At 37.6% G+C, this 13,783-nt stretch overlaps 1 protein-coding gene across 3 annotated transcripts in view; it reads left to right on the forward strand.

Moving 5' to 3' along the window:
• The window catches only part of PLCb4 (phospholipase C beta 4), a 95,651-nt gene that overhangs the window by 59,048 nt on the left and 22,820 nt on the right, over positions 1-13,783 (forward strand). For 2 of the 3 annotated variants that reach the window (XM_038017084.2, NM_001171922.1), the window contains 2 exon segments: positions 2,340-2,477; positions 4,724-4,803. In XM_038017084.2, coding sequence (XP_037873012.1) covers positions 2,340-2,477; positions 4,724-4,803 — 218 coding nt within the window. 3 annotated transcript variants of the gene reach the window in all.

A 13,783-nucleotide genomic window follows, 5' to 3' on the forward strand; every position in this document is an offset into this window, starting at 1 on the left:
CTCAAACTTCAAATAGCGGAATCGTCATGGTTTTATTAAGTTTTATTCCTCTGAATACTGTATAAAATATATATTTATGTATACGTGTATGTATTTGCGTATGTATGTATATACATTTATGTATCTTATCTATTTTTGGATATGTAATTGTACTTTAATTCAAATTTCAATGCACCTACCACTATTTACACTGCACTACCTTAGGTTGACCGGTAGAGAATGACTTGGGCATTAAGTCCGCCACAATAAATATTACATGAAGTGTAATAACAATAAATAAATAATACTGTGCAATTGAGACATCAGCCTCATGCCTCAAGTTCCATCGATACCGTAACGTATGTACACTTATAAAATTAATTTTAAAACAGACAAACATTTCCGTGATTAATGAGTGCGTATGACAAAACCAAGCCACGTTGCGGTCAGCGGATAAACATTACGGGTGGTAAATATTATCGCCACGTTCACTTAGTTGATGTCATAATGTTATTAACATTGATAACGAGACCTCTGATGATAACAGAATTTTGTTTGGACAACACTAAAACAATTATTACGCTTTGTTTGCGTAAAGTTTTTGAGATTAGGGGAATGGAGTGTAGGCGTATGGTTTGTAGTTTCCGGAAAAATATTGTATGGAGACTGTAGGGCAGCCATGATTGAGGTAAAACTGGACAGTCCCATGCATTATAGGTAGGTTTAAATCGGTACTCTCTTCTTCAACCCTTGTCTACCCAATGCTGAGCGTAGGTCTCTTCGAATTTGTTTACTGGTGGTAGGACCTCTTGTGAGTCCGCACGGATAGGTGCCACCACCCTGCCTATTTCTGCCGTGAAGCAGTAATGCGTTTCGGTTTGAAGGGTAGGGCAGCCGTTGTAACTATACTTGAGACCTTAGAACTTATATCTGAAGGTGGGTGCCGCATTTACGTCGTAGATGTCTATGGGCTCCAGTAACCACATAACACCAGGTGGGCTCTAAGCTCGTTTGGGAGCAATAAAAAAAATAATGCACCCTATTCTCTTCGGTCTCTTGCCTTTCGCATCCAATCCCTACCAGACACTTTGACCACGTCATCGATCCACCTCGTTGGCTGTCTGTCGTCTTCCAGTATGAGGCCTCCACTCCAGTATTTTTATGCCCCACTGACTGTCAGTGCGACAACATATGTTGCCGGTCCACTTTCACTTTTTCCCAGCAATCACTTTAGCTCTAAATGAAAACATAGACCGATAACCTACCGCCCATTTCTGCCGTGAAGCAGTAATGCGTTTCGGTTTGAAGGGTGAAGTAGCCGTTGTAACTAACAATACTTGAGAACTTAGAACTTATATCTCAAGGTAGGTTGGCGCATTTACGTTGTAGATGTCTATGGGCTCCAGTAACCATAAGTGGTAACACCAGGTGGGCTGTGAGCTCGTCCACCCATCTAAGCAATAAAAATAAAAAAAAAATATTGTTTATGTAATACCGCACTGATAGGTTTTCTGCGAAGTGACGCGTTCTAGTTTGATGGGAGGGGGGGGGGGGGCAGCCATTGAAGAACACAATTGAAAATACGACCTCATATTCTAAGATTCAAGATTCACTTCGTAATGTACTCCGATTGATATTTTTGTTTATATTCGACTGCACTGAGTTTGTTTGTACATTTTTATTGCTTAGATATGTGGTCGAGCTCACAGCCCACCTGGTGTTAAGTAACCGGAGCCCATAGACATCTACAACGTAAATGCGCCACCCACCTTGAGATATAAGTTCGAAGGTCTGAGTATAGTTACAACGGCTACCCCGCCCTTCAAACCGAAACGCATTCTTGCTTCACGGAAGAAATAGGCGGGGCGGTGGTACCTACCCGTGCGGACTCACAAGAGGTCCTACCACCAGTAATTACGCAAATTATATTTTTGCGGGTTTCATTTTTATTACACGATGTTATTCCTTCACCGTGGAAATCAATCGTGAACATTTGTTGAGTACGTATTTCATTAGAAAAATTGATACCCGCCTGCGGGATTCGAACACCGGTGCATCGCTCAACACGAATGCACCGGACGTCTTATCCGTTAGGCCACGACAACTTGCGCGAAGGTGGGTGGCGCGTCTACAACGTAAATGCGCCACCCACCTTCAGATATAAGTTCTAAGGTCTCAGTATAGTTACAACGGCTACCCCACCCTTCGAACCGAAACGCATTATTGCTTCACGGAAGAAATAGGCGGGGCGGTGGTACCTACCCGAGCGGACTCACAAGAGGTCCTACCACCAGTAAAAACGACTATTTTTACGACTATGTTTATATTCGTTGATATTCGATGAATCTTTCTCTGCGTAGGACTCCAAGCTCAACTCGAATCTGGTGAACAAACACGGGGACACGTTGGAAGACAAATCGCTAACCATATGCAGTGGAACTGACTATATTAACATCAACTACCAACACGTGGTGTGTCCTGACGCCGCCACAGCGAAGGTCGGTATCCTCTGATGATTCATATTGCAAATCCTCACATACACATTGTATTCTTTAATTAAAGAACCTTCTCAATTGCGAGTTTTGTTCTTGAAAACCTTACCGTCTAGATTACGTATTTCCGAACTAAAATCGATGCCTCCAGTGAACACTACTCTGACTCCCAAATTCATAGATTTACAGGAGGAGTGTTTAAACGAAAAAAGTTAATAAAATCTTTATTATTGCAGATATATTTATTATTTAACGGCCGTCTGGTGTAGTGGTAAGTGACATGGTCACTACACAAGGGGGTCGCGGGTTCGAATCCCGCCAAGGGAAGATATTTGTATGATAAATATAAATGTCTTTTCCAGGGTTATGGATGTATATTAAATATATTTATGTGTATAATAAAAATCTTCATTTATATCCGTTATCTGGTACCTGTAACACAAGTTCTTTACGAACTTATCACGGGACTAGTTAACGTGGCGTGATTGTTAGTAAATATTTATTTATTATTATTTATTTATTTATTATATTTACGGTTTTTTTGTGTAACTAGCTGATTTACTCTTGCTTCGGACCCCATCAATAATGATTAATTGTAATACTTTTAGCATAGCGAAGCGATTTGTGTGAAAGACGAAAATTTCCAAATTTTGAGTTAGAGTAGTGTTCATTGGAGGCATCGATTAATAATTACGACACGTACTGGTTGACCGTTGTAAGTAAGTGATTATTGATTTATTTGATCTTTACAATTAACCGCCGGGTCCTATCATGTCAATTTGTAGGACAGCGCAGATATTAATAAAATATTATAAATTAATTTCAATTAATAAAAAAGAGAAAAACGGGAAATGACAAATAACAAAACGCTATATATCTTCAATAAGCAATAAAGCAGTTTTTTTTTTTTTTGTATTTAAGTTAAATTGCAACACTATTTATTAAATACGCTCTGAAAGATACACAAGTAAAAGACGAACCACAGTTTGAGACGTCTAATTCTCTGATCTTTCAAATAAATATTATCTAACCGGATACTTTTATTAAATTCAATAACAAAACTTTATCAATCCGAGGGTGCAATATTATAACTTTACAAAGATATTGAACAAACATTTTATTACTATATACCTTCCATCAATATACGGACAGTATTTTAATACAACTAGTAAGTAAATAATGCGTTTTATGGGGAAGCAAATGAGATTTATATATTTGTTTTCGTCAACACTAAAAATAAACTGAATTGACAATAGACGCAGTGATAGATTTAATAATGTGGCAAAATTTTTGAAATACCAAAATATCAGAGACAAAATACAGTATGTACAGTCTCCTTTGAAAATCAGTTCAGATTAAATTTTATAAAAAATATATAGATATAAAATTACTTTAAATTTAAAATAAAAATATTGGATCAATATTAATAAAATGTATTCTAACATTGAGGGCCTAGGGCGGTATCAAGCCTAAATCCATCACTGGGTAGACGAAACAAACCATTGTACTTGATGTTGAGATAATTAATACCAAATCCCATAGACACCACATCTCGCGACTCAAATAGATTGAAGGCTATTTCAACCTTCAGATCGGAACGTTTAGTCATTGACGGAAGAAATAAGTAGGTATCTGCCAGTCACAGCAAGAAACAGAACATAGTCTTATAAACCATCTCTTATCAACAATACAATGATCAAAATCGCTAACTACCGTATGCTTTTCAACGTATATTAATATTTCCTTCATGTTTCTTCCACAAAAGATATGGTTGCAAGCTTTAAGGAAGATAACTCACAACGTGAAAGCCAACAACGTTTGTCCGATGACATGCCTCAAGAAACAGTAAGTGGTCCTTGATGTCGGAGGCATGGCTTCGTTTTGGGCTTTATTAGTTTGGAGCACAATTTTTTTTGCAAATTTTATATTATTAAACCTTAGTTATATATATTTTTTTCACCTTTTAAAACGTAAAAAATAAGCATATTTTTTTTACATTAATTGTAATTTTAACCGATCAAAAAAATACCTAACCATATTGTTTTTCAAGATTTGACATTACAAATAACAATTGAAACAACTTTATAATCAATAACTTAACGATATTTAAGTTTTGAATAAAGATCCGTTGTAAGCGAAACACAATAACTTGCTATTTTTGGCTTTATGGAAAACTTGGATCAATATGCTTATTTTTATTGCATGTTCGTTTTTAGCATGCTTATTTGTCTGTTCGTTTGCTTTTATCAAAGGTTTGGAAGGAAGGACTACGAGCTATCACGCACAACAACAAAATCAACAATGTCTGCCCGAGAACCAATCTAATGAAGCAGTACGTACTTTTTTATTTAAATTTTTAAAGATACGTTGTTCTTTTTACCTAAACTATCTAAAGTAACTGATAGTTGAATTTCTGAGCTTGACTGTCGTGTTTTTTCATTTGTCTATTAATATAATTTTTTCGTAAATCATCCTTTTCATCAAACGAATCATTGTAGCCGCAAATATCCTTAAATTGTAAAATATTTTTTTTCCTTAACATTTCATAGCATTTATAATGTGTATTTAGTTTTTAATTAAAGCATGATTCGCTTAAATTTTATGATAATACTAGCGACCCGCCCTCGCTCCGCTTCAGAAACATTAAATTCAATACCGTCGGGCACACGGGGCCCGTGCCCAGGGCCCCATTCTCAGGGGGCCCCGAAAGACCGACAATTTCTCTCACACGTTTATTCTCAAAACATTTTTTCGGGCACATTACACTTTTTTCACAAATCAGTAATCAGAAGATATTTACAAGGCATATACTATGCCTATAATAGAAGATTTTGCTCAACAGAAATCCCGAAAGAAACCGTTATCGAAATCGTAACCAAAAAACCAGCAGCATTCTAATATCATTAATGATATATTATTATTATATCATACTGTATTTCATTACCTACAATAAATGGTCATACTCAGTAAAAAAATGTTATTATAATTCGCTTTTTTTACTTTCTAAAAGGGCCTCAAATTCTTGTGTGCCCAAGGGCCCCATCCTAGCTTAAGACGTCCCTGATTAAATTTTATTATTGATAGCTGAGTCCCGCGATGTTACCTGCGATTGTTGTCGTACCGTGGGTGATGCCGCGGGGCGAAGCTAGTCTAAAAAAATCAGCCTAAGTTACTCCTTATATCATCAGCTACCTATCAGTGAAAGTCTCGTCAAAATCGGTCCAACCGTTCCAAAGATTAGCCGGAATAAACAGACAGACAGGCAGACAGACAAAAATTGTAAAAAATGTTATTTTGGTGTATGTACCGCATATATATTCATATGCAAGTAGTAAAAAGCGGTTATTTCAATATTACAAACAGACACCCAATTTAATTTATATGTATAGATTTGTATTCTAGTTATTTCGATAAAAGTATCCGAATTTTAATAAATTTATTACTGATCCCGTTCATTCATTAAAATCAAAACAATAGCTGTTATTTTGTAAAACAAAAATCTGATTCTATATCTTTTGATAATAAAATGTCGGATCTAAACACCGAAACATAAAGGTAATTAAATACTAATTCAATGTGAATCATTGTAATTACCTTTAGAATAGGTAATTTACGTAACAAAACATAATAAATAACAAATTGTGTTGTAACCGTTCAGGGAATTCGCGCAACCTATTTGCGTCCTTATTGTTGGTATTATTACGGCTTCACATTATTTGAGCACAAACTTAGTACAATGGTAAACAGTTTCGTGTTTACTTTAAGTAGTAGCCGCTTTTCGCAATCCACGCACCTTGAATGGGAAAACTACACAGCGACACGTTTTCCAATTTATTCTTTTTTAAGCTATTGCATAGATTATATCGCGGGCTTTGAGCGCGGCGACTGAATCAAGAAATTCCGTAACGAAAATAGCCTGACACCCCCACTACGCCTACTATGTAGCTCGCGTTCAACACATTCACACGTTGCGTTTGTGTAGTGTTTGTGAATGAGCGCGTGGCGTGACATCACACTGCATGCGCATCATGAAAAGTCTGCCCATCTCTCTCTCGCGCGGTCTAGCTTATGAGTGTGAAGAGGACAGTTAATGTTTTGCTTTTATTAATGTATAATATAGCGTGGTCTTGTTTTATTATTGTTTTAATATTAAATTATGATTGTCTAATTATAATTGCATAAGTTGATAAAAAATGCTATGCAATAGCTTTACCGCGGCAGTTCCCGAGTGCCACACGTTTTTTTTTTTATTGCATTTGTAGGCAGACGAGCATACGGCCCACCCGATGGACGTCCCCATGGACGTCAGCAATGCCAAGGGCAGAGTCAAGCCGCTGCCTACCATTAAGTACTCTCCGCAAGCCTCGTTTGAAGAAGGACATGTCATAGCGCTCGGGAAAAGCCGTGGAGGGGAGTTAATTCCAAAGCCGGATGGTACGTGGCAAAAAAGATCTTTGGAAACGCACCGTCGATGAACGCAGCGGTTCAGATAATATGGATGAACTCTGCTCCGATGGCGGGAGGTGCGATGATAAAAAGGAGATGAGGGGATCATCTCGAATAATTCCTCAGAGACTTGCAGGGGTCGAACCAGGGATTCCCAAACTATTTTGGGCAAGAGACCCCTTCTCCAAAATACAAAATAAGCTAATAAGGTCAGGGTTCGACCCCAAAGGCATCGAAAAATAAAACCAGTAGCAGTAGGCCGCGTTGGTATCTTCTAATTTTAGTTTAATGTTATTACTCGAAATCCTGGATCCATTCATGATTTGATTTACTTACTCTAGCCGTGAGATCTGTGTTCTATTTGAAGTCTAGAATATTGAGTTAAACGCTCCAAGGCGATTCGATATTTATCCTAAAATATTTAACAGAAGTCGAACTTTCCGTGAGAAGATCGCTCAAAAATAAAAAATAAACAATTCTTTATACTTTATACTACTTTGTTTGTTATTGAGTCTCAAACGTTTTTGTTTTGTTTTAAACAAATTCTAAGAAACTTTAACTTGCAAATCTAGCAACTGTTATTCTTGAGAAAAGATGTAAATCATTTAGTTATTGTTTCAGACTACGAATTTTTCTTTAAGATCGGTTTTCGCGTCGTCGCCGCGTTTTAGACATAATTGTCATGACTTTTACTGATCAATCTCCACTGAAGTATGAAACCTATCGCGTTTTTAATTCATACTTCAGTGGTTTTTAATTGTCATTTCATGATTTCCGACGCTTAGAGTATTTTAAACTATTCTTTGCCACGAAGGATATATGTATTGAAAATAAAGTATATAATAAAGTAGTTTTAACTGAACTGACTCGGTGGTGCAGCAGTTAGCGCTTCCGACTATTACACCGAGGGTCGTGGGTTCGATTCCCACGTCAAGCAATCATTGTCTGGATGTTTATTATCCATGTCAGTCTCTGCCGGATAACCGTCCGTGATTTGTTCCCACTTATTTAACCGTAGCTTGAACCATAAAAATAATTTCAACTGTACGTGTGATTTTGTTAGCTTCATACCTGAAGGCGATACAACGGGTCCGTTGGGCTTTCTATATCATGGGGCCTTTGCGTCACTAGATTTTTGAGTGTTTTCCATTATGAGCAAGGCAAAATAAATAGACAAAGCTTCACTGAAAATATAAACAATATTTTAATACATTTTTTTTGTAGGTACAGATCAAATAGTCTTAGAAATGAGTTCTTGTCCTTTAAGCTTTGTTCGCACTAGGCGAGTATTTTAGTCGAGTACCGAGTAATTTAGTAACTAAACTACTCGCTACACGCCCGAGAAAATAGAACAAAATGGATTTACTTGACTAAATTATTTACTAACCTATTCGACTAAATTTTTGGTGTTCAGACACATTTAGCTACTAAATTACTCGGTACTCGACTAAAATACTCGCCTAGTCCGAACAAGGCTTTAGTGCAAGTGAAGATCTAATACAGAGCGCATGTCTTTACTCACAGCCGACGGTCCGTAATCACTTGTAGATATATTATAGAGCAGAACACCTGAAGAGTTTTTTATTTATTTATTTATTTAAGGATTACCGACAGGGTTTACAGTAAGACATAAAATAACATTGACATGTATGGAGCAATTGATAACTGCAACTCTAATTAGAGGCAATCACAGCATGCATTACATTAATATATCAATAGAGATTTAACAATATTAGTAATAATAATAAAAAATTAAAAACAAAAGAAAGACAACAAGGACAGTAATACCCGAGTACTAAGATCAAGGCTGAGGCTGAGGTTCAACAACAACTTTTTATAATTTTGTTCCTGAATATTGGAAGGGAATCGCCAAATATGTCAAGGTTTTCAGCTTTTCTGAATAGATTATTATAAAGGTTAGTTAGACGAGGAGAATTATTGATTGATTTGTAAGTATTGATTGGAAGCGCAAAATAGATTTCTGGATGTCTTTCTTCGATACACCCACTTCCAGACATGAAATCGGAGTCTCTCATATGTGTTAGATAACAGCTGTCGACAAACCGGAGAGCGTGTGTGAATCGCGGATGAAATATACAGAATGGTGGTTCCTGTACCATGCGCGCTTGAAGTACGCCCTACCACCAAGAAATAGCCAATAGCTACCCGTGCGGACTCACAAGAGGTCCTGCCACCTGTAATTACGCAATTATAATTTTTGCGGGTTTGATTTTTATTACACGACTAGCTGACCCGACAGACTTCGTAATGCCTCAATCGATTAATACCTAACCTAACCTAAACTTTTGTATAAAATTAACTGAAAACAAACAAAAGGAATCCGTCCGACGGGGGGCACACCAACGGGAAAACAAAATTGTTTTTTTTTATTTAATTCCGATCAATTTTATATTTATCTACCTTTTAAACCTTCCCTGGACTTCCACAAATAATTTAAGACCAAAATTAGCCAAATCGGTCCAGACGCTCTCGAGCTTCAGCGAGACTAACGAACAGCAATTCATTTTTATAAGTATTATATTACACGATGTTCTTCGTTCACCGTGGAAGTCAATCGTGAACATTTGTTAAGTACGTATTTCATTAGAAAAATTGGTACTTGCCTGCGGGATTCGAACACCGGTGCATCGCTTGATACGAACGCACCGGATGTCTTATCCTTTAGGCCGCGACGACTTAAATCACACCACTTATGCGGAGTTTACATTACGAAATTAGTGTCATGCATGTTGAGCTCAGTTTCGCGAAAGTAGTTTCGATATATGCGAAAGTAATTTCGTTAAAAAAATTGTGTCGCGAAATCCACAGTATCGCAGTAACCATGGCGCCATCAGCATCAAAGCTATAATTTGCTATATTCAATGTAGCTAAAGAAATACACTTAAAAAAAGACTATCAAGAAAAAAGGACGTTGGTAGATTCGAGGATGGTTAACAAGAAGGCATTTAGGTGCAATGGAGTTAGTCTCTGAATTAGCAGATGAAGATCCTGAGAGCTATAAAAACTATTTTCGAATGAGGGTCCCAGAGACACTCTTGTCGCTGATATTCATTAATGAATTTTATATTTTTATCTATACTCCACCGTTGGTTTGCCATTTTCAACGCTTGAAGCGCGTCCGAACTAACAATACACACGTCCGCACAGCGCAGGCCCTTTCGCGACATTAGTTTTTTTTTTTTTTTATGATTGAAGGATTACTGGTGGCCCGAAGGCCTTTCCAGTTTCACCAGGACAGGTGGGCGAGCAAAGGCTCAGCCAGGAGGGGGTGGGATTTGCTAACAGCTAGCAACATTAGTTTCACGTCGCGTCTACACTATGAAATTAGTGGCATGACACTAATTTCACCAAAAAATCGCGCAGGGCACGAAACTAATTTGCATGCATGAAATTAATGCATGCATTACGAAAGTATTAAATTACACGTGAAACTGTTGGTAAAACTAATGTCACGAAATTAATTTCATGCCACTAATTTCGTAATGTAAATTCGCCTTTACTTATAAAATGTATGTCCATACTGTGTAAATACTAGACAACAATGTAATTACGTAACATCTATTTTATTACTTTGAAAGTTCCGAAAGTGTACCAGCCGCACTTGTGGCGATCGTCGAAACTTATTCAATAAGAACTTTCCCAGCAACATGTTACTGAGCTATTCAGACTTGAACTGTCCAGTTTCCCAGCTCTTATTTCAATTATACAGCTCTCTTATACAGCGACCAAGTATTTGTAGTTACAATGAGAAACAAAAAAACGACACATGAAGAGATGTGATATAGAGCCCTCTCAATGGGAGCGCTTGGCAGCACAGCGGCCAGGATGGCGCAGGATGGTGAACAGCAAAGTACGCGAGGTCGAGGATCAGCGTAAAGCTGACCTTGATTACAAACGCGACCAGTTAAAGGCCCGCCCTCCTGCTGCCATAGCCTATAATTATAAGAACGGCGTGCTTACGTGCCCTCAATGCCCAAGGAATTTTGCCGCGAAGATAGGCTATATAAGCCATCTTCGAGCGCACGAGCGCCAAATCGACGGATAGGAGTGAAAGTGGTCGCCACGGCCGAAAACGGTCGGACGAATCATCATCATCATCATTAGCTACTGTGGACGGCTTTACTGGGGGTTAGGACTTTTTGTGAGTCCGCACGGGTAGGTACCACCACCCTGCCCATTTCTGCCATGAAGCAGTAATGCGTTTCGGTTTGAAGGGTGGGGCAGCCATTGTAACTCTAACTATACTTGAGACCGTAGAACTTATATCTCAAGGTGGGTGGCGCATTTACGAAAGCTTATCTTGTTGTTAAAATGTCGTCAGCGAGATTCAGACATCTGTCTATATCTTGTGTTGTATGATGGCTACCCGCCACACTTCCGGCACAATGCGTTCTGGTCGCTACGAAATGTCCTATGAAATTGTTTTACAGATTCGTCAGCAGTAACCAGCAGCTTAATGTGTTCTTTTTATCATCTTAAAGCCCCTCAAGGGATAAGCGGTACTAGTCACTAGAGAATACCAGTAAATTTACGCTAAATTCATTTTAGATCGCATTCTATGAATATTAAAGTACGCGAAGTTCAGCAAACCGCTTCAGTAAATCAGGTCATGTTTCCTCTCCCGTGCGGATTAAAGCAATTTAAATTGGCTGACATTAGCACGGACAGGGGCGTTCGCAGTGTCCTAGTTTGCACAGGCACGCCCCTAGCTCACAGTACCGACAAACTCGGACGGTAATTGCTCTTTTGCAAAACACACATGTATAATATTACAGTTTTTAGGGCTTCGTTAGTCAAAATGGAAAGTAACTATATCTCATAATGTAATTAAAAAAGCCACACTACTCTTTTCATTACATTTTTGTAACTTTGTGACTTTGACAGTGACTTTATAAAGATCTCAGGCCTCATCTGACGGATTGTCATCCAGGCTCTGCATCTCGGACTTAAACTCAGGAATAATCTGGTTTATTGACGTAATCTCAAGTTTTCGTAAAACTTATCTCAAGAAATCTTTTTTTTATAGCTTTGGTGAGTGGACGATCTCACAGCCCGCCTGATGTTAAGTGGTTACAGGAGCCCATAGACATCTACAACGTAAATGATATGAGTTCTAAGGTCTCAGTATAGTTACAACAGCTGCTACACCCTTCAAACTGAAACGCATTAGTGCTTCACGGCAGAAATAGGCAGAGCGGTGGTACCTACCCGTGCGGACTCACAAGAGGCCCTACCACCAGTAATCGCGCTGTTTTTAATACTAGGTTGTGTTGTGGCCAGTTCACATCAAAATTTCGAGAGGTGATGCTTTCTCGTTCTTTCGTTGCTGTAACAAATTGATTCACGCTCTGTTTCGCGCCGTACTCCTATTGAATCCTTGAATTTTTGAATGAACTTATTTGAACCTTTGAATGAACTTATTGTCTAAATCTCTAAAGTAGTGTAGAGAAAACCTTAAAGCATTCGAAAAGTCGGGAATAAGGAACGTGAAATTCGTAATCGTCAAAGTAGTTTGAATTACGCTTATGATCCGCGAAAATTGAAAAAAATAACGTACCTAAGTGTTACTCTAATTTCATCGCCTGGTCTCGGCCTAGGATATTATCACACCGTCTGTTCTTATGACGTCGTAAACGGCAACTAAGAGATTACTCGGACAATTGGCAGCTGCTTTCTTTAAGAATATTATACCAACATACATATATAAACTTATGTATCCTCCTTTTACGGAGCAGTTTTGTTCGGGCTATGTTCCTCCATCATTTCCGTTCTCTGCGTCGTGGATAGCGACATTAGTGCCCGAGTCCAATGTCGTCTTAATTTAATGAGACCAGCGCAATTCGTGCACACATACCTACCCTAACACTTGTTTTTTGTTGTAACTTAAAAATAAACTTGAATAACCACTGTTTCATCCCATAAATATAGATATATCAGGTGATGAAAGGTTCTTTGATTTAAGGGACATTTCACTTAATACGCGACATGTATCTTTATAATTAAAGGTCCGTTTTATTTGGTATTCGCATCAACAATTCGATGTTTTTAATCCATCTTCAATTACGCGTATGTTTAGAGACGTTATAGACTGCATCTATAATTGAGGTGACATCTGCCATGTACTTATTGTCAATTTGCCAAAGTTTTGTATTCGATGATCACTTTTATGGTGCAACTAAACAAATAAATGTTGACAACATTTTGAAGAACTGAAGAAGATTTATTTTCATAATATTTTTTCCTAAATTTTAAACTATAAATGTCTCTCCTGTAGAGTTTCAAAAATGTCGTTTAAACCTAATAGCCTTTCACTTCTAGAGATCATACATAGATAATGACGTACATTACACAAATATCTACGATTTTCGACCAATGCTAAGTAATGTAAACCATTTTTTCTAAACCCTAACGTTTGCGCCAAGTAATGATAGATATTAAACATATTGACGCTTGAAAGGCAAACGTGACTAAGCGACAATAACTGCTTTGTACATAAATGATAGGCAATAACCATATTCGATGCGCAAAAAAATATATTTCTAAGTCTATTAAAATCATTTCAATCCTACAGCTAGATTCGTTAAAATATAATTTTTTTCAGGTATTTCAACTTTAAATTAGTCTACTGTAAAGTTCACGCATTGCCGCTTAGTCACGTTTGCCTTTCAAGCGTCGATATGTAATAATAAAACACGTGTTTGGTTTTTTAGTATATTTATTATTAATTGCATTAAGTTAACATTTTTTTAACGACATCCAATCTGCAATTTAGTTCGCCTTATTTGTCTGCTCAAATACAGTTGCCATAGTTAAAAAACGTTCTGTGTAGCAACAGTAACAGTAAA

This window comes from Bombyx mori, chromosome 18 (genome assembly GCF_030269925.1).
Source record: "Bombyx mori chromosome 18, ASM3026992v2".
Taxonomy (NCBI): domain Eukaryota; kingdom Metazoa; phylum Arthropoda; class Insecta; order Lepidoptera; family Bombycidae; genus Bombyx; species Bombyx mori.